The sequence below is a fragment of the Cylas formicarius genome, unplaced genomic scaffold (genome assembly GCF_029955315.1).
Source record: "Cylas formicarius isolate icCylForm1 unplaced genomic scaffold, icCylForm1.1 PGA_scaffold_6__28_contigs__length_40554024, whole genome shotgun sequence".
NCBI lineage: Eukaryota > Metazoa > Arthropoda > Insecta > Coleoptera > Brentidae > Cylas > Cylas formicarius.
The window spans coordinates 36,251,226-36,266,057 of record NW_026844347.1 but is presented as its reverse complement, the minus strand read 5'-3'; the positions used below and the strand labels follow the sequence as shown (position 1 = coordinate 36,266,057).

The window sequence follows — 14,832 nt, the reverse complement described above, 5'->3', positions numbered from 1 at the left end:
TGACAAATTTTCAGATTCAAGGAGCAAATATGAGTATCAAGTTACACTATCTTCGCAATCATCTATTATCTAATTATAGTGAAGAACAGGGAGAGCGGTTCCACTAGGATCTAAAAGTGATTGAAGAACGGTTCAGGGTCGCTTGGATTGTCATATGATGGCAGATTACTGCTGGTCTTTAAAAAGAGATTGTCCAAAGAAGAGTTATAAAAGAAAAGCTAATAAAAGGCGTTTTATGGAAATATGTTATAAGTTTTTAACATTTTTTTCTCTATTTACTTCAGTGTTTGTTAATCTATCAAAATAAAACTAATATTTTCAAAATTTATGTCATTTTATTTCTTATTTTCCGATTTTTTGAAATTAAAATGAAAATAAAGATTTTAACAAAATTGAGAGCAATTCTTACAAAATCATTGATGGTTTCATGAATTGTGAGCATAAATATATCTAAAATTAGTCTCATATCCAGGGGCACAAAACCAATGTATACCAGTGTAATCATTTGAAAAGTTCAACTTCTACGATAAATAGATACACCTCGTTGATGCAAGAACGTTGAACGGCGAACAATAGCGGCACAAAGACGCAGAATTTCTTGCCAGACAGCGAACGGCCTTCGAGGACCATCGAAGAAAATTACGCCAATCTTCGCAGAGCGGAGAGCGCGACAACCTTTACGTACGGTGTCGTCATCGCCGTAGTACGTAGAACGTACCCCCCTCCAACGCCGCGACGCGTGCGAAGTCTCGAGACGCGGTCGCGGTTCTTTTTTTTTTTGCTCTCCCGAAAGTCCCCCTATGCTGACCGGCGGTGGTGGTGGTGGGGGAGAGTACCCAAACTCGAAACGTATTTCACAAAAGTTTCGCAAAAGGCACCGGCATTCCGATCGCGGCCACGCTTCGAAAAATTACTTTCGAATTTTCGGGCAGTGTATTTTTTTTTTTCGTTCGCGTCGTTCTGTGACTTTTTCGGTTTCCCGCTTCTCTCTGTTGGTGACGTTTTGGTGAAACATGGAGATCGATATCGACGCGATCAGAGATTTCGTCATGGAAGAGGCTCACTATCTCATCAACGTCACGCAGTACCCCAATACTTCCGTTAAGGTAATTATGGCGTTAAGAGGAAATGAAGACTAGAGCTCTATTTAAACTCTCTAAAATCCAACTCAAAAATACAAACCCCATTGTCAACACGAACTTGCTCAAGGAAATTTAACAACAACTTAACTTGCCAGCCCTTTGATCATTTCCCTAGTCCTTTTTTTAGGTTCTTACGCAGAGGAAACTGAACATCTGGATACTCTTCTATTCTTCTCTCATTTTCTCTTATCCGTGAGCTGATTTCGACTGAGTTTTTACTCTCGAAAACCAAGTTAAGAAGTTCAAGCTCCATTGTAAATAAGAATTCTTGGAGTTAAATTTAACAAGTGAAAAGTAAATCCTTTTGTCCTTTTTCTATTCGTCGAGTTTTGATTGTTTTGTTCTTGAGCTAAAGAAACTTCATTCATTGCTTTTGACGTAGTTAAATGAAAAAGAGTTTTAAACGATGTTTTTCAAAAGTGAACAACTCTTTTAAATACAGTGCAAAATGCAAGCCCCATTGTAAACACGAACTCATAGAGTTAAGTTTGGCAAGTACAAACTTACGAGTTCTTCCGCCCTTTTTCTATTTGTCGAGTTTGGATTGTTCTGTTCTTAAGTTAAAGAACCTTTAAACTCTTTGAAAATTAATGCCTTTTTAAATGTTTTACGTCGTTAAATGAGCAAGGAGCACAGTTGAACAAGCTGAAGAAAATATCATGGGGGAAGGGATGAACTTTTATTCTTCCCTTGGCACAGTTTTCTATGAGCTAATTTTGAAGGAGTTTTGGTTAGTTAACAATGTTTGGTAGAATTTTTCAAAAGAGTACAACTCTTTAAAATAAAGTGCAACAATGCAAGCTCCATTATAAACACGAACTCGTTAAGTTTAGCAAGTGCAAACTGATTAGTTCTTTAGTCCTTTTTCTATTTGTCGACTTTTCTACGTTCTGTTCTTGTGCTAAAGGAACTGATTGATTTTGAAGAATTAACATTAACATCTGATGCTAAGCTAAATAAAGAATTAAAAAAATCACTTGGATAATCTTCTATTCTCCTCTTTGGTGGCTTATTTACTGATTTCCACTTCGTTGGTGGAATTTTTCAAAAGTGAACAACTCTTTAAAACCAAGTGTTAAAATGCAAGCCCCATTGTTAACACGAAAGCAAATGCAAACTTCCGAGCCCTTTTGTCCTTTTTCTATTTGTCGATTTTTCTGACCTACGGTAAAGAAACTAATCGATTTTGAAGAACGAACGTTCACTTCTGATGCTTTTTAGCACATTCGTTGCTGAAGCAACTCAAAAAATAATCTGGATAATCGTCTATTATTCTCTTATCTTCTCTTATCCGAGAACTGAATTTGTCGAACAACTCTCTAAAATCCAGCTCCCCTTTGTTGCTGACATTTCTACAAACTGTTCTTAAGCTGAAGAAACTGATTGATTTCGAACAAGGGACGTTAACCTCTGACATCCCTTTTACTGCGTTTCCCATCCTTAGTTGAGGAAGCATCATAGTTGAAGAGATTGGAAACTATTGGATAACCTTATTTTGGTGGATTTTTTTTCTAACCGGGAAGTTCTTCTATTCCGGATGTTTCTCAAAAACGTCGGTTTGGTTAAAGATGCCTCCATCGAGCGATACTGCTCTGTAAAAGCGGCCCCCAAAAATTGCTTTTTAAATTGTTTCAGAAGCGATTTCAGATACCTTAATGAAATTTTGACCACAAAAGCTTAATATTTTGCAGCTACACTAACCAAAAGTATGAAGTAAAAATATTGTAAATTATCTTAAATTTTAATTGCAAGTTTTAGTTTTTTGTAGTTTTTCATTTTTAGTTTCAGAAATAATGAAAAAAGATTTTTTTTTGTATCCACGTATTTGTGAACCCCGCATTTTCGGATATCATGTTTATTAACCAATCTAACCTTAGGGAAATATCTAACTTTAGAATGTCACCAAAATTACGTATTTTAAGCAAAATATTCCAGATTACATCTTCAAATATAGATTCGTTATTATTATTTACATGTAATCTGCTAAAATTAAGTGAAGCAAACAAAGCCACGTTTGTATCAAAAAAGCATTGGTCTCATATAATGTTTTGTTTGCAAATGGATTATCATAAATAACTTAACCAGCTTAAATAAGCATTTATTGATAACATTAATAAATAAATAAAAACAAAATAACGGTTTTAACAAAAAAAAATGCATAGGTAATATTAGGCACCCTACATCTAAGTTTTAATACACACTTTTTTTTAATTAAAATTAATCCTTGTAAAAATGCACAAACCTGTTATTAAAAATATGTACTTAAAAAAACTATTTTCATTATTGATACTTAGCAGTTTAACAAAATTTCACTGATAAATTACCGCGTTATTTGAAAAAAATGACAGGTGTTGCTACAAAACTGAGACAGTTTTATGTGGTCCTGCAAAGTCAATGAGCCTCAATTATTTTTAATTTCATTCAAGAAGTACACTGGCCCCTTTAGCGGACATGTGTCCTTTATATTTCTAAAATAAATCAAATTGATAAAAAAATATAATATATAAGATCTAAAAATTCGTTATCAAAACATTAATGCAGTGAAGGAGTACGAGGATATGACGAGTCTAATAAAGATTGAGCAAAAAGTGATCAGAAAGATGAAAGTGGCCAAAGGACTTCGACAAGGCTGCTGCATTGCATCTCTTTAAGATCTATTTGGAAGGGGCCTTAGAAATTTGGAAAAGAAAATGTGAACCAATTAGAGATCATAAGCTTTATAGCTTTCATTTTGCAGATGACCAAGTAATATTTGCATGTTGCGAGAAATCGATGAAGAATATAGCAAGTGGGGTTTAACAATTAACCCATCAAAAACAGAGTATGTAGTGGTGGGAAATAAAGGACGACATTTAGAAATAAGAGGCACGCAAATTAAAAACGCTGATAGTTACAAGAATAACAGATGATGGCCATACAAATACAAAAGAAATAGCAACTAGAATTGCACAATAAAATACAGCAATACACCAACTATATACTATATACTCTTAGAATATAATAAGTATTGCATCTTATGGATCAGACCTTTGGGTAATAAATAAAAAAGAAGCCTCCAAAATAAAAACTATGGGAGTGAATTGTTGGAGCAGATGCAAGCTACCTTGAAGGGACATGGTGGCAAATACTGAAATCAGAGAGCAAATGGGCATTGATATTGTGATCCGGGAAACTATAGAATGTGAAAGGTTGGAATGGTATGGCCACGTCGAAAGGATTAATGATCACGGATAGACAAAACAACAGTTTGGATCCCCACCAATCCCAGAAAAAGAGGTATGGTTTTGGGGAATTGCTTTTGAATGGGATTATCCAAGGGTGGTCATTAACATATAATGCAACAAGATTATTACCTAAAGTTTCGGAATTTAAATTCAGGTAAAATTGTGGTCCGTAATAGAAAATAATTTTATACCTACCTGTGTTTAATATTCTTTGGTTTGGTATACTACTTAGTTTAAGTTTATTAGTAATCATTCTTATTTCGTGTGAATACAGCGTGTGTTGAATCGTGTGCGAATTATGCAAAATATGTGCGAGTCTAGTGTATCTCAGGAGATGCTCCCCCCAAATGTAGAAAACACTGAGGAAGGAACTAAGAGACTAAAGAAGTTATAAACAATGTTTATTTGACTCTCACTGAACGTGGTGCCAGTAAGCAAGCATCTTCAGAAGAAACGGCCACATTGACGAAAATAAGAACAGGCGCTGATAGCGATATTGATACTAATATATTATGTGAATAATTTTAAGTAATTTAAGTAGGTATTAAAAATAATTTGTAACTTTATTTTAGATTTAAATATAAATACGTACCTAAATTAATAAATATTGTTTAGTATCTTTCCTAACAAAACCCCAAATAATTAAATTCTAAGCAAAGTACGGACCTGTTCGGTCATTTTTCTTACAGCTTGCCCGGGTCTTTACTTAATTCGTATCAGTTGGTCACTTTCTTATATCTATGAACAGACTTTACACCAAGAAAATCGTGGAAGCAAGAAGTAAACTGCGCAATGGTGGATAGAGGACTACAAGCACATGACTGGAATGATCGCAAGCGTTATATATAGCTTTTATACTTTAATAAGCAGGACGATTTCAATTTACAAAATGCTAGACGTTCATAAAATCTTGCCTGGAACGCAGCCTCGCCAAACCTTTATACAATTGACGGCCACGTTTTGTCTGTTATTTTCAATGTGTAAGTCTAATCACGGAAATTATAAAAAAAAATACAACCGGTTTGTGGTTATTTAAGCGCACCTATATATGTGCCGGACCATACCTCCAAAGTTAAATACACGTATAAACATTCTAAAATAAATATATTAAAAAATTGGCGACTATTAGAACTAGGTTGAAACAAATTTGTTTCTTAAATCGATCGGTTATATAACGAAGGTGTTTGGGTTTGAAGAAATTCGTTACTCAATTCGGATTATTTACAGTTAAGCAAAGGAGATCGGCGAAAGCGCACCGACCGATAGTTTTTAGGCGAATTGATTTTTTAGGATCAGAAATTATTTAATATACGATAAACCTACTACATAACCGGTCGAGTTAAAGTCAAAAAAATATTTTTTTGATGTAATTTGATATTCAAAATATCTAAAAGATGCTGTGCTTTTTGCTGTTTCAGAAATCCCGAAAAATCATTAAAAAAAAACTTTTAAGGACAATGTTACATATTTTCGGTGGAATTGCGTTTCTGGTTTTATTCACATGCTTTTCTGCAATGCTAAAGATATATATGTTCAGTTGGATAGTTTCCCGTAGTCTCTCTCTTCGTTATCAGCATTATAGATCTCCTTACTGTTGCAGCTCCAGTCAAACATAATTTTTCTACAGAGTCACATAACCTAATGTTTCAATGAAAAAGCAAAGAAATTTGTCGCCGAAAAGTAGTTTTATTCGATAAAAGGAATTTTTGAAATACTTTTATAGTTTATATGCACTTGTCTTGTTTTAATTTCTTTTTTACACTCAATTTACTTTACAAATTTTTGTATCTTCCTCCTTAGACGACTTAACAGTGTTGTTGATAGAGTTAAAGAGAATAGGATAGAGTACATGTTTATTTGTGCCTTAAAACATACAATAAAAAATACAAATAAGTGTTTAAAGTTTAGTCTGAGAATTGAATATTCACGCAATCTTAGATGCATTGTCTTAATTCAGCAAAATATTGTATTTCCACTGGTTCTTAATATTAACATATTCCAATACACACCTGATATCTACAGATACGGGCAGTACGCAAACGGAAAATTTTTCTAAAAATAGGTTTTGCGTATCTAAATCCGATATGAAACCCCCTGCTGACAAAAATTGACAAACCTATTCGTACTTCGTTCGTTAAACTTCCCTAAAGACTGCAAAATCGTGGATGAATTTTAATTGGGTCAATATTCAGACTTGATTTTATATATGGTTTTATTTCTTGTATGTTATGAATTTTCATTCTTTGTAAGTAATAGTTTTACTTTAAACACATTAGTTCACCCGATGAATGAATAATGGCCTAACAAATTGATTGAATATATGTAGGGTATGTTTTTCAACATCTCATATACTTTGTCTCAAAGTATATCGTGTGCTGATGGTATACTTTGTCTCAAAATATGTCGTGTGCTCATGACGTTTAAACAATAAAATTATATTAAATTAGAAAATACGATAACGCTAAATATATACATTAAGATTAATTAGAATGGGTTCTATGTTATTTTGTCAACACGTATGTTATTTATATATAAATTAATTACACTCGGTTTAAAAGGCGACAAATGTTCTATGGGGTTGAATATATGATATGGATATATATGGACGATATGGAGGAATATGATTGCGGCTTTTGTACTTGATGAATTTGCTTTTTAGCAGGCAATTTTGAAAAAGTTCTGCACCTTAGACATATTGAAAACACTATTACCAACAAAACTTTAGGCCTTAAATTGAGATTCAAGCTTATTGGGTGCTATTTGCGGGGACAACTACCGTATGGATTTGAAATATGGCCTCTTAAAGCTCAGACCATCAAGAAACTAGAACCTTTTCAAATGTGTCTCTACCGTAGAACCTTAAAATATCACGCACAGCTGGAACTGCTAATAAGAAAATCTCGAGAAGAATATTACAAGAAATTAAATTGTTACTTATTACAAGAAAAATTATAAGGGATGTTCGAATAGTAGTAGCTGTTTTTTAATTTTTTAAAAACTAGCTGGTAAACATAATTTTTTCAATAATCTGTCCGATGGGGACTCGCATATGGTTAATTGGGTTGAAACCAACAGTTTCTAGCTTTGCAAGCCTTAAGTTTTCCATAGTTTCAGGAGGTTTCGGGCTCAGAGTTAAGAGAACCATTACAAAAAAGGGCATATTAAATGTGTTTCGCTGGTTGAAAATTCCATTTTTTGTTACCATACTTTTGTCCGGGCAAATCATCTTATGGGGAATATTTCTGAAACTTCCTAGTATACCATTCGCAAAATGTTCCTCGCCTTTCTTCATCACCCGGTCTGAGCGCTTGACCAATTTTAAATTTGAATGGGTGAAATTTTTGTATTCTCAATTGAAAATGAGCAGCAGATATTGCGATTCCAGTTTTACCGTGTGTTCAATTTATCTTGTAACATTTTTGTTTTATAGATATCAAAGTAAACAAAAAAAAAAAAAACAAATGTAGGGTTAGTAACCAAGTTTTTTTCTAAGTGACGTATAAAAGAAAACCCTATCTATTTTCTGACATATAAGCCTACATCATATTTTTTTAAATGGAACACCATGGTATATATGTTTAACAGAATATCTTATTTCAAAAAGGGTCCTGACTGACAAATAAAAATGTGATTATGTTATTAAAAAACGTTGATGGTTGAATTATTGTCCAAGTCATTATTGTTAAAATGGACACGCTTGGAGTATATTAGACTTTATCCAGAGCGTCGCGCTCCTTCAAAACAGATATTTCCAAGGCTGGCACAGAAATTCGCAGAAAACGGTAGCGTATTAAATTCTGAAAAGGTATGCTGGAATCATAATGTTATATACAAGGCATACATATCAGGATTCTATGAAGCACATTCAGTTTCCTCTATTGAAGAGACAAGTATTTCTCGGCGATCAATCCACTTAGTTTTGAAAGAATATAGATATAATAATATTTAGCTACAGCTAACAATACCTTATTTATTTATTTATTAGAATTTATTTTTGTAGAAAACTATTTACATAAAAGCACCATACAGGTGAAGATGTGTAGTTAAAATCTTCTTTCTGGGCGGTTATTTAAATTACACCGTGTACCAATATGTCAATAAAATTATTTTGACATTTCCACGTCACCATGTTAGCGCCTACTAAACCAAAAAATTAAAAATTTAATAAAAACCTTGTTTTGTGATTTTAACAATCTAAAATCATGTTGTGTGATATGAAAAAATTTAGTTGATGATTTAGCCGAAATTTAAATTTTCTCAGTTCTATCTTGTAGAGATCAAAAAGTGGTAACTAGAAAGGGGCCTTTATTTTTATAGCTCTTTAAATAACACGAGAAAAAAATAAAAACGACATCGGAAAGGTTTCTCCGTGTAGTTGTCATTTTTTGGCCTTGCTCAGCGTCATCGATTTGATTGACGACTGTCGATACTCGATTCGCGAAAATCGAGTGACCGTCGGTGACCAGAGCGAAAGCGAAAATCCATTTGGGCGAAGGTCCGTCCGAATTCTAAACTTTCAATGAATTTAAGTGGGCGCTGCGTAACTCGAAAAATCGCCCGAACTTGACCTTGAGCCGGAAGCGAGATTTCTTCGGATGTGCTTGCGTCTTCTCGCAACACATGTTAAATGAAAACCCGAGGTTTCGAAACTCCGTGTCGAAATAAATAACGAAAAGTAAATACTGTTGTTGGTATATACGATTCGCTATTAGATAATAATAATAATAATAATAGTAATAATAATAATGTCTTACAAATGAATAGCGAGAACTAAGTAAACAAATGTTCAAAAAATGGCGAAGTTCAGATGAGAAACTCACAGGAGCAACTCCCTGATCCACTTAACCAAGTAGGAAATTAACTAATTTATGAACTTAACCTAGGCCAAGAAGTGTACCTATAATATATAAAAAATGAAAAAAGTAAAAGTGATATAAGCAAGTAATTCAGAAAAACTTATATAAATAAATAAATAAATAAATAAAAAGCTCTATACATTGCAGAAAACAACTATGCGTGTATGCGTTGCCAAATATAATTTTTATATTTTCGTTTAAAATTGGAGGCAGACAATGCCTGGAATGCGTCTGGGAGTGAGTTAAGTCGGGCAATGTTAAAGGTAAAACTACGCTCAAACGTTGCCGTCGTATGAAACGGTGGAGTGATCTTTCCTCTAAACTTTAAATTATGCACATGTGTTCTGGATACAATGGGCATGTATAAGTACGTACGGCATTTGAAAAAGCAAGCAGAATGTAATTCTCTCGCCCTCTCTATGCTAAGCCTTCCTGTTTCAAAGAGACCTTTTTTGATATAAAGTGACGATTCTATATATATATATATATATATGTTTTATTCTAATATAAGCTCTTCCACAACAACTATTTATATGAGCTGTAAATCTAAGAGAACCATCAAATACTAAGCAGAGATTACGCACAGTCTCCTTTATGGGCAACACAGTATTCCCGATTTCAACTCTTATATTGTCCTTTGCACTGTCAATGTCTAATTTACGTCCCAATAATAATAAGCAACATTTTTGGGGATTAAGAAGGAGGGAGTGCTTTAAAAACAATTCTTTCATTGCATTCAGATCCCTACTCAATATTTCAAAGCTCTCTCCGACGTTCTCCCTACTAAACGACAGATACACCTGCGTATCTTCAGCGTAAAATTGCGCTGTGTAGTATAGTATAGTAGTATAGTAGTGAAAGTATTTTATTTTGCCATATTTTGTAGACATTTGTTGAAAAACCAAATGTTTTGGGAACATATTCGGCAACGTAGAAGCAATTTGAAATACCAAATAGCCAAGAATCCAATTTAAGCTTCTTTCAAAAATTGAACTGATGTGGCTTTTACTTAATGAAAATCCATTTCCCAAAATAAATAAGAACTAAATGTTACACATGTTGTTGGCTCTTAGGCTTAGTTCGGCAGTGCTGGCGGTGAGAGCCGATTTATTTTTAGCACCTACGTTTTATTTGTTACCGGACCAATTACAAAAATCATGTTTTTTGATATACAAAGAAATTATCGCGTGCAAATTTTAATATTTTTTCGAGTATTGTTCGGGTTTATTGGTTATTTCGCGGCGGGATAAGCGATTTATAAAATTGCAGCTGCCATAAATTCGATACTAAAATTGGCGCGTTTCACAGAAAATAACGTAAAACTTCGGAAAGCCTATAAGCGTGGAAAGTGGCAAAACTGAGAAAAAAATTCAAAAATTTCGCGAAATCGAACCATAGGGTTCCCCGAGGTTCAGTCTTGGGGCCACTTGCCTGCAATCGTGTAGTTTTATTACCTAGTTTTTAATGAAACCGTAGGTCACGCTTCGTGAAAATCAACGTATTTTATATAAATATCTGTTTTTAATATTTTTGTTTAACGCACGTCGAGTATTAATTTTTTTCTTGGTGATGTGTTATATAACTTATATTGCCAACAGAACGGCGTCCGATTAGATAAATGTTAATTAATACCGTATTCGATTGGTCACTTAACACATGACAAATAGTAATTAACTAAACACGTAAAACTGATATTGCAAATCTAGTAACTCCCAGGATGAACAAAATTCTAATGGAAAGCATTTATCTAAATGAACATTACTAACTAAATGAACTACACATTGGAAAAGATAATTTATATATTATTTTTGAAAGCCACTTCAACACATTCAGGTGAACAAAATTGTTATAAACACTGAAAATAGCTTGAATAATTATTAAAATGACGCAATATTGTTTCCATACTAATTCCAATACGGAATTAAAGATGTTTGAGAATATTGATTCGGAGTATTTAAAATCAATGATATTAACAAAAATAATAAATATTCATTAAATAATTAAACTGCAACACGAAAACATGTTATAGTTTTAATAATAATAATAATAATAATACTGTACATTTGTAAGAAAAAACAACCGAATTCATGATTTTTACCAAAAAAGGTACTTTTGTCACTCTCGGTTATTATACCTTGTTTTGAGTGAATCATAGAAGCCAACAGCCAGAGGTTGAGAGGTTGGTCTCCTTTTCGCTAGTTGATGTCGAACGTTTCATCTAGACCATTCAGAACGTGATTAATTTAAATAGAATAATCTAGAATACTGTGCTTAAATAAGACCAATAGAATTGATAGAACCTCTCTGGTCTTATAAAACTTTTCAAACTTATTAACTTAAAAGTCTTAAAAAACTTATTTTTATAAAAAAAATCAGGGCTATTTCCATACGACAATCCTGTGATATCGATCCTGCTGTTTTGACAACTCAGTAACTAAGTACTTGCGTTGTTTGCTCCCCTATTGATTTCGTTTTTTTCTTAGTTTTAGATAATTCAGAATAATCTGCAATTATGAAAATAGATAATAAAAAAATGAATATAGATAAGAATAATTGACGGGATTAGCTATTCACCGTAAAGTCTGAGAAAAAATAAATCAATCAAAACGTCGGGGTTCATTCTTTGCGTGGCTTTTGATTTTGAAGGTGCTAGTTTTAAAACATTTAGCGTATTCTGAAATAATATCAACAGTAATGATAGAAATAATAGTAAAAATAAGCATAACTGACACGTTGCAATTTTTTTTGTTGGTAGAATTCTCTCAAAATCCCATCAAAGTGGTTGGGGTTCGTCGTTTGACCGCTTGTTGATATTGAAAGACAATTCAGAAGATTCTAGTATATAGCAACATGAACAATAATATTAACCGATATAATTATCTTTTTACTGTAAAGACTCAGCAAAAATATATCATCAAAGAGGTTGGGTTCTGTCGCTTCACCGCTTGGTGTTTTCCAATATTCCAACTGACAATTCGATCTTTTTCCCGTGAAAAAAAAACATCTCGAATATTTTGTAATAATAATTACGATAGCAATAATAAAAACAACGATAAAAAATAACAACAGCTGACACAATGCAATCGTTTTATAGTAAAATTTGCGCAAAATAATCCATCAAAATATTGGGGTTCGTCGCCTGATCGACCGTTAACTTCGCACGTGACGGTTTCGATCTTACATTAATATAATTAAGCGGAAATCGCGTTCGACAATAATAATAGAGCAATTTTTAATCAGAAGCGTCGAAGCTGCTCTCGATTGGGTAATAACCCAGAAGGTTTCCTCTTACCACTTGCGGTACTCGGTACCAATTAAAAACGAAAATATATTTGGCAACCCCGCTAAACGTGTGTGGTTGCAATATGATTTCTGCATTAGCGCTTGTGAAATTGCAAACTAGAAAGAGAGCAAGAGAGCGTGCGTTGTGTCGAAACGAATTTATATCTAATGCGAGATGATTGTAACTACCCCATAAGAAAAGCAACTTTCGATCGCATCTCGAACGTGTAATTTCGTTTCAAAATTTGCGTTTGGGTTTGAGTTTTGTTTAATGAAAGCGTTAATTCTAGCCAATTATCCGAAATTATTATTCGGCGTTCATTTTGTTCGGGCCGTCGAAGGATCCAATTAATAAAATGTCGGGTTATAGATGTGAGAACTGGATCGTTTTATTTGTGTCTGTTTTTTTTTTTCGAATAATTACAACACAGTCGCTAACAAAATTAACACGCGTTTAATACCGGCATTTTTCTGCCTACCGGGATAAACGTTGGCTGGCTTGCATATGCACCGAAATGCAGATATGTACTTAAAACAACTCTTTTTGTTACAAATAATTGGTTTTTGCTCTTAATTTCGAGCAGATTATAGTCAAAACCTGCATTTTCATAACTTTGCAGACTTAAATATACATTAAAACCGCAAATGACTACTTAAAAACCCAATTTCTTGGATCCCAGTCAAAATCTGCTTTTTCGCCTTTTATTGCACCGAAATCTAAATTCGAAATGCAGAGACGTACTGAAACCCCCTCTTTTTGGGACAAATAATTGGTTTTCGCGCTTGATTTGCAGCCAAAACAGACATTTTCATAATTTACCGGATTGAAATCTACATCAAAACTGCAGATGAGTACTTAAAAATTTACTTTCTTGGATTGATAGTAGGTTTTTCTTCCTCATTTCTCATTCAAATTCTAGTCAAAATTGGCGTCATTTCTGAGTGGCCAATTTCGTTAAGATCTCTTTTTCTGACAAATAATTGGTTTTCGCTCTGAATTTCGAGCAGATTATAGTGAAAACCTGCATTTTCATAACTTACCGGACTGAAATCTACATTAAAATTGCAGATAACTGCTTAAAAACCCACTTTCTTAGATTGATAGTAGCTTTTTTTTCCTTTATTCAAACAGACAAAATTAGACAAATAAGATTTAATCTTGTCAAGTTCATTTTCATTTTTGCTATTGAATATTAGTTTCCTATTAGTTTATATAAACGAGTAGTTGCTAAATCTGTGGATGAGACGATTGGTAAATCGACTTGCGAAACAAACGTTTTTTTCAACGTTTGACCGATATCATGCGCAAATGCATGTCTGCAACTATGGCAAATGTGTCGACTGACATACTTAAACAGCAAAATTATTGTAATACGTCGTCGCAAGGACAGCCGTAAAGGAAGAAGGTACTTATATATTGCTTGCGGCTTAGGACAATATAACATTTTTTACCGTAACGTACAACCATACGAGTTTTTCGTTCTTTGACCTTTCGTACCTGTTTGAGTATCCCAAACAAAGGCGAAAACTATACTAGTTCAAATATTTTTCCACCCGTCCTTGAAACTTAACTTAACTTAAATTGCGAAAACTTAAAAAGCTCATCTTTATACCAGTCTCGCATTTTTTAACAACTTAACTTTTTTCTAAGGATTTGGGGACCTCGGCATTTGTTTTATATTTTTTCTCGAGCAGTTTAATCTAGGAGTGGGATTGTATTGAAAATAACTATAGAGTGTGACCAAAATAAACCGTTCAAGATGTTGGGGTTCGTTGCTTGATTGCCTGATGATATCGAATGTTCTTACATAATTTGAGTTTCAAACAATCTATAATATTCTGTTGTATTAATGACAATAACTGATATAATTAATTGTAGTACTTGACGTCTGTCCGTAATTTTCGACTTTTGAATAATAACAGTAACAATAAATTAATTTGTAAAAAAATATAACTGACATAATGCAATATATTTTTTTACCCTAATAAAATTAATATGTTTTTCAATTCTTTCTTCAAAATTATATTTAAACTGTGAAAACTTAAAAAGTGTTCTTCACTTTATTTTATCCTTCTTACTTTTTTTAATGACCTGGAGATCTTGATCTTTATTCATTTTTTTCTTTTTCAAAATCGAGAGCTGAGCATGAATTGATAATATCTGTAACGTATATAAGGCAATATATGTCGTTGAAAATGCGCAATATAATCATCCAAGAGGTTTGGGTTCGTTGCTTGATCGTCTGTTCATATCGAATGTTATAATATTTTGTTTGCAATATATGTTTTATCTTAACTTTCCAGTTTTGGACGGTTGGACGGTTAATA

At 33.2% G+C, this 14,832-nt stretch overlaps 1 protein-coding gene across 1 annotated transcript in view; it reads left to right on the top strand.

Moving 5' to 3' along the window:
- Nucleotides 1-851: 851 nt before the first annotated feature.
- The window catches only part of LOC132703155 (elongation of very long chain fatty acids protein AAEL008004-like), a 50,470-nt gene continuing 36,489 nt past the window's right edge, over nt 852-14,832 (top strand). Inside the window, exon 1 of the mRNA XM_060672280.1 lies at nt 852-1,106. Within this exon, the coding sequence (XP_060528263.1) occupies nt 1,014-1,106 (93 nt within the window). The 5' untranslated portion in view covers nt 852-1,013. The remainder of the gene's footprint in view (nt 1,107-14,832) is intronic.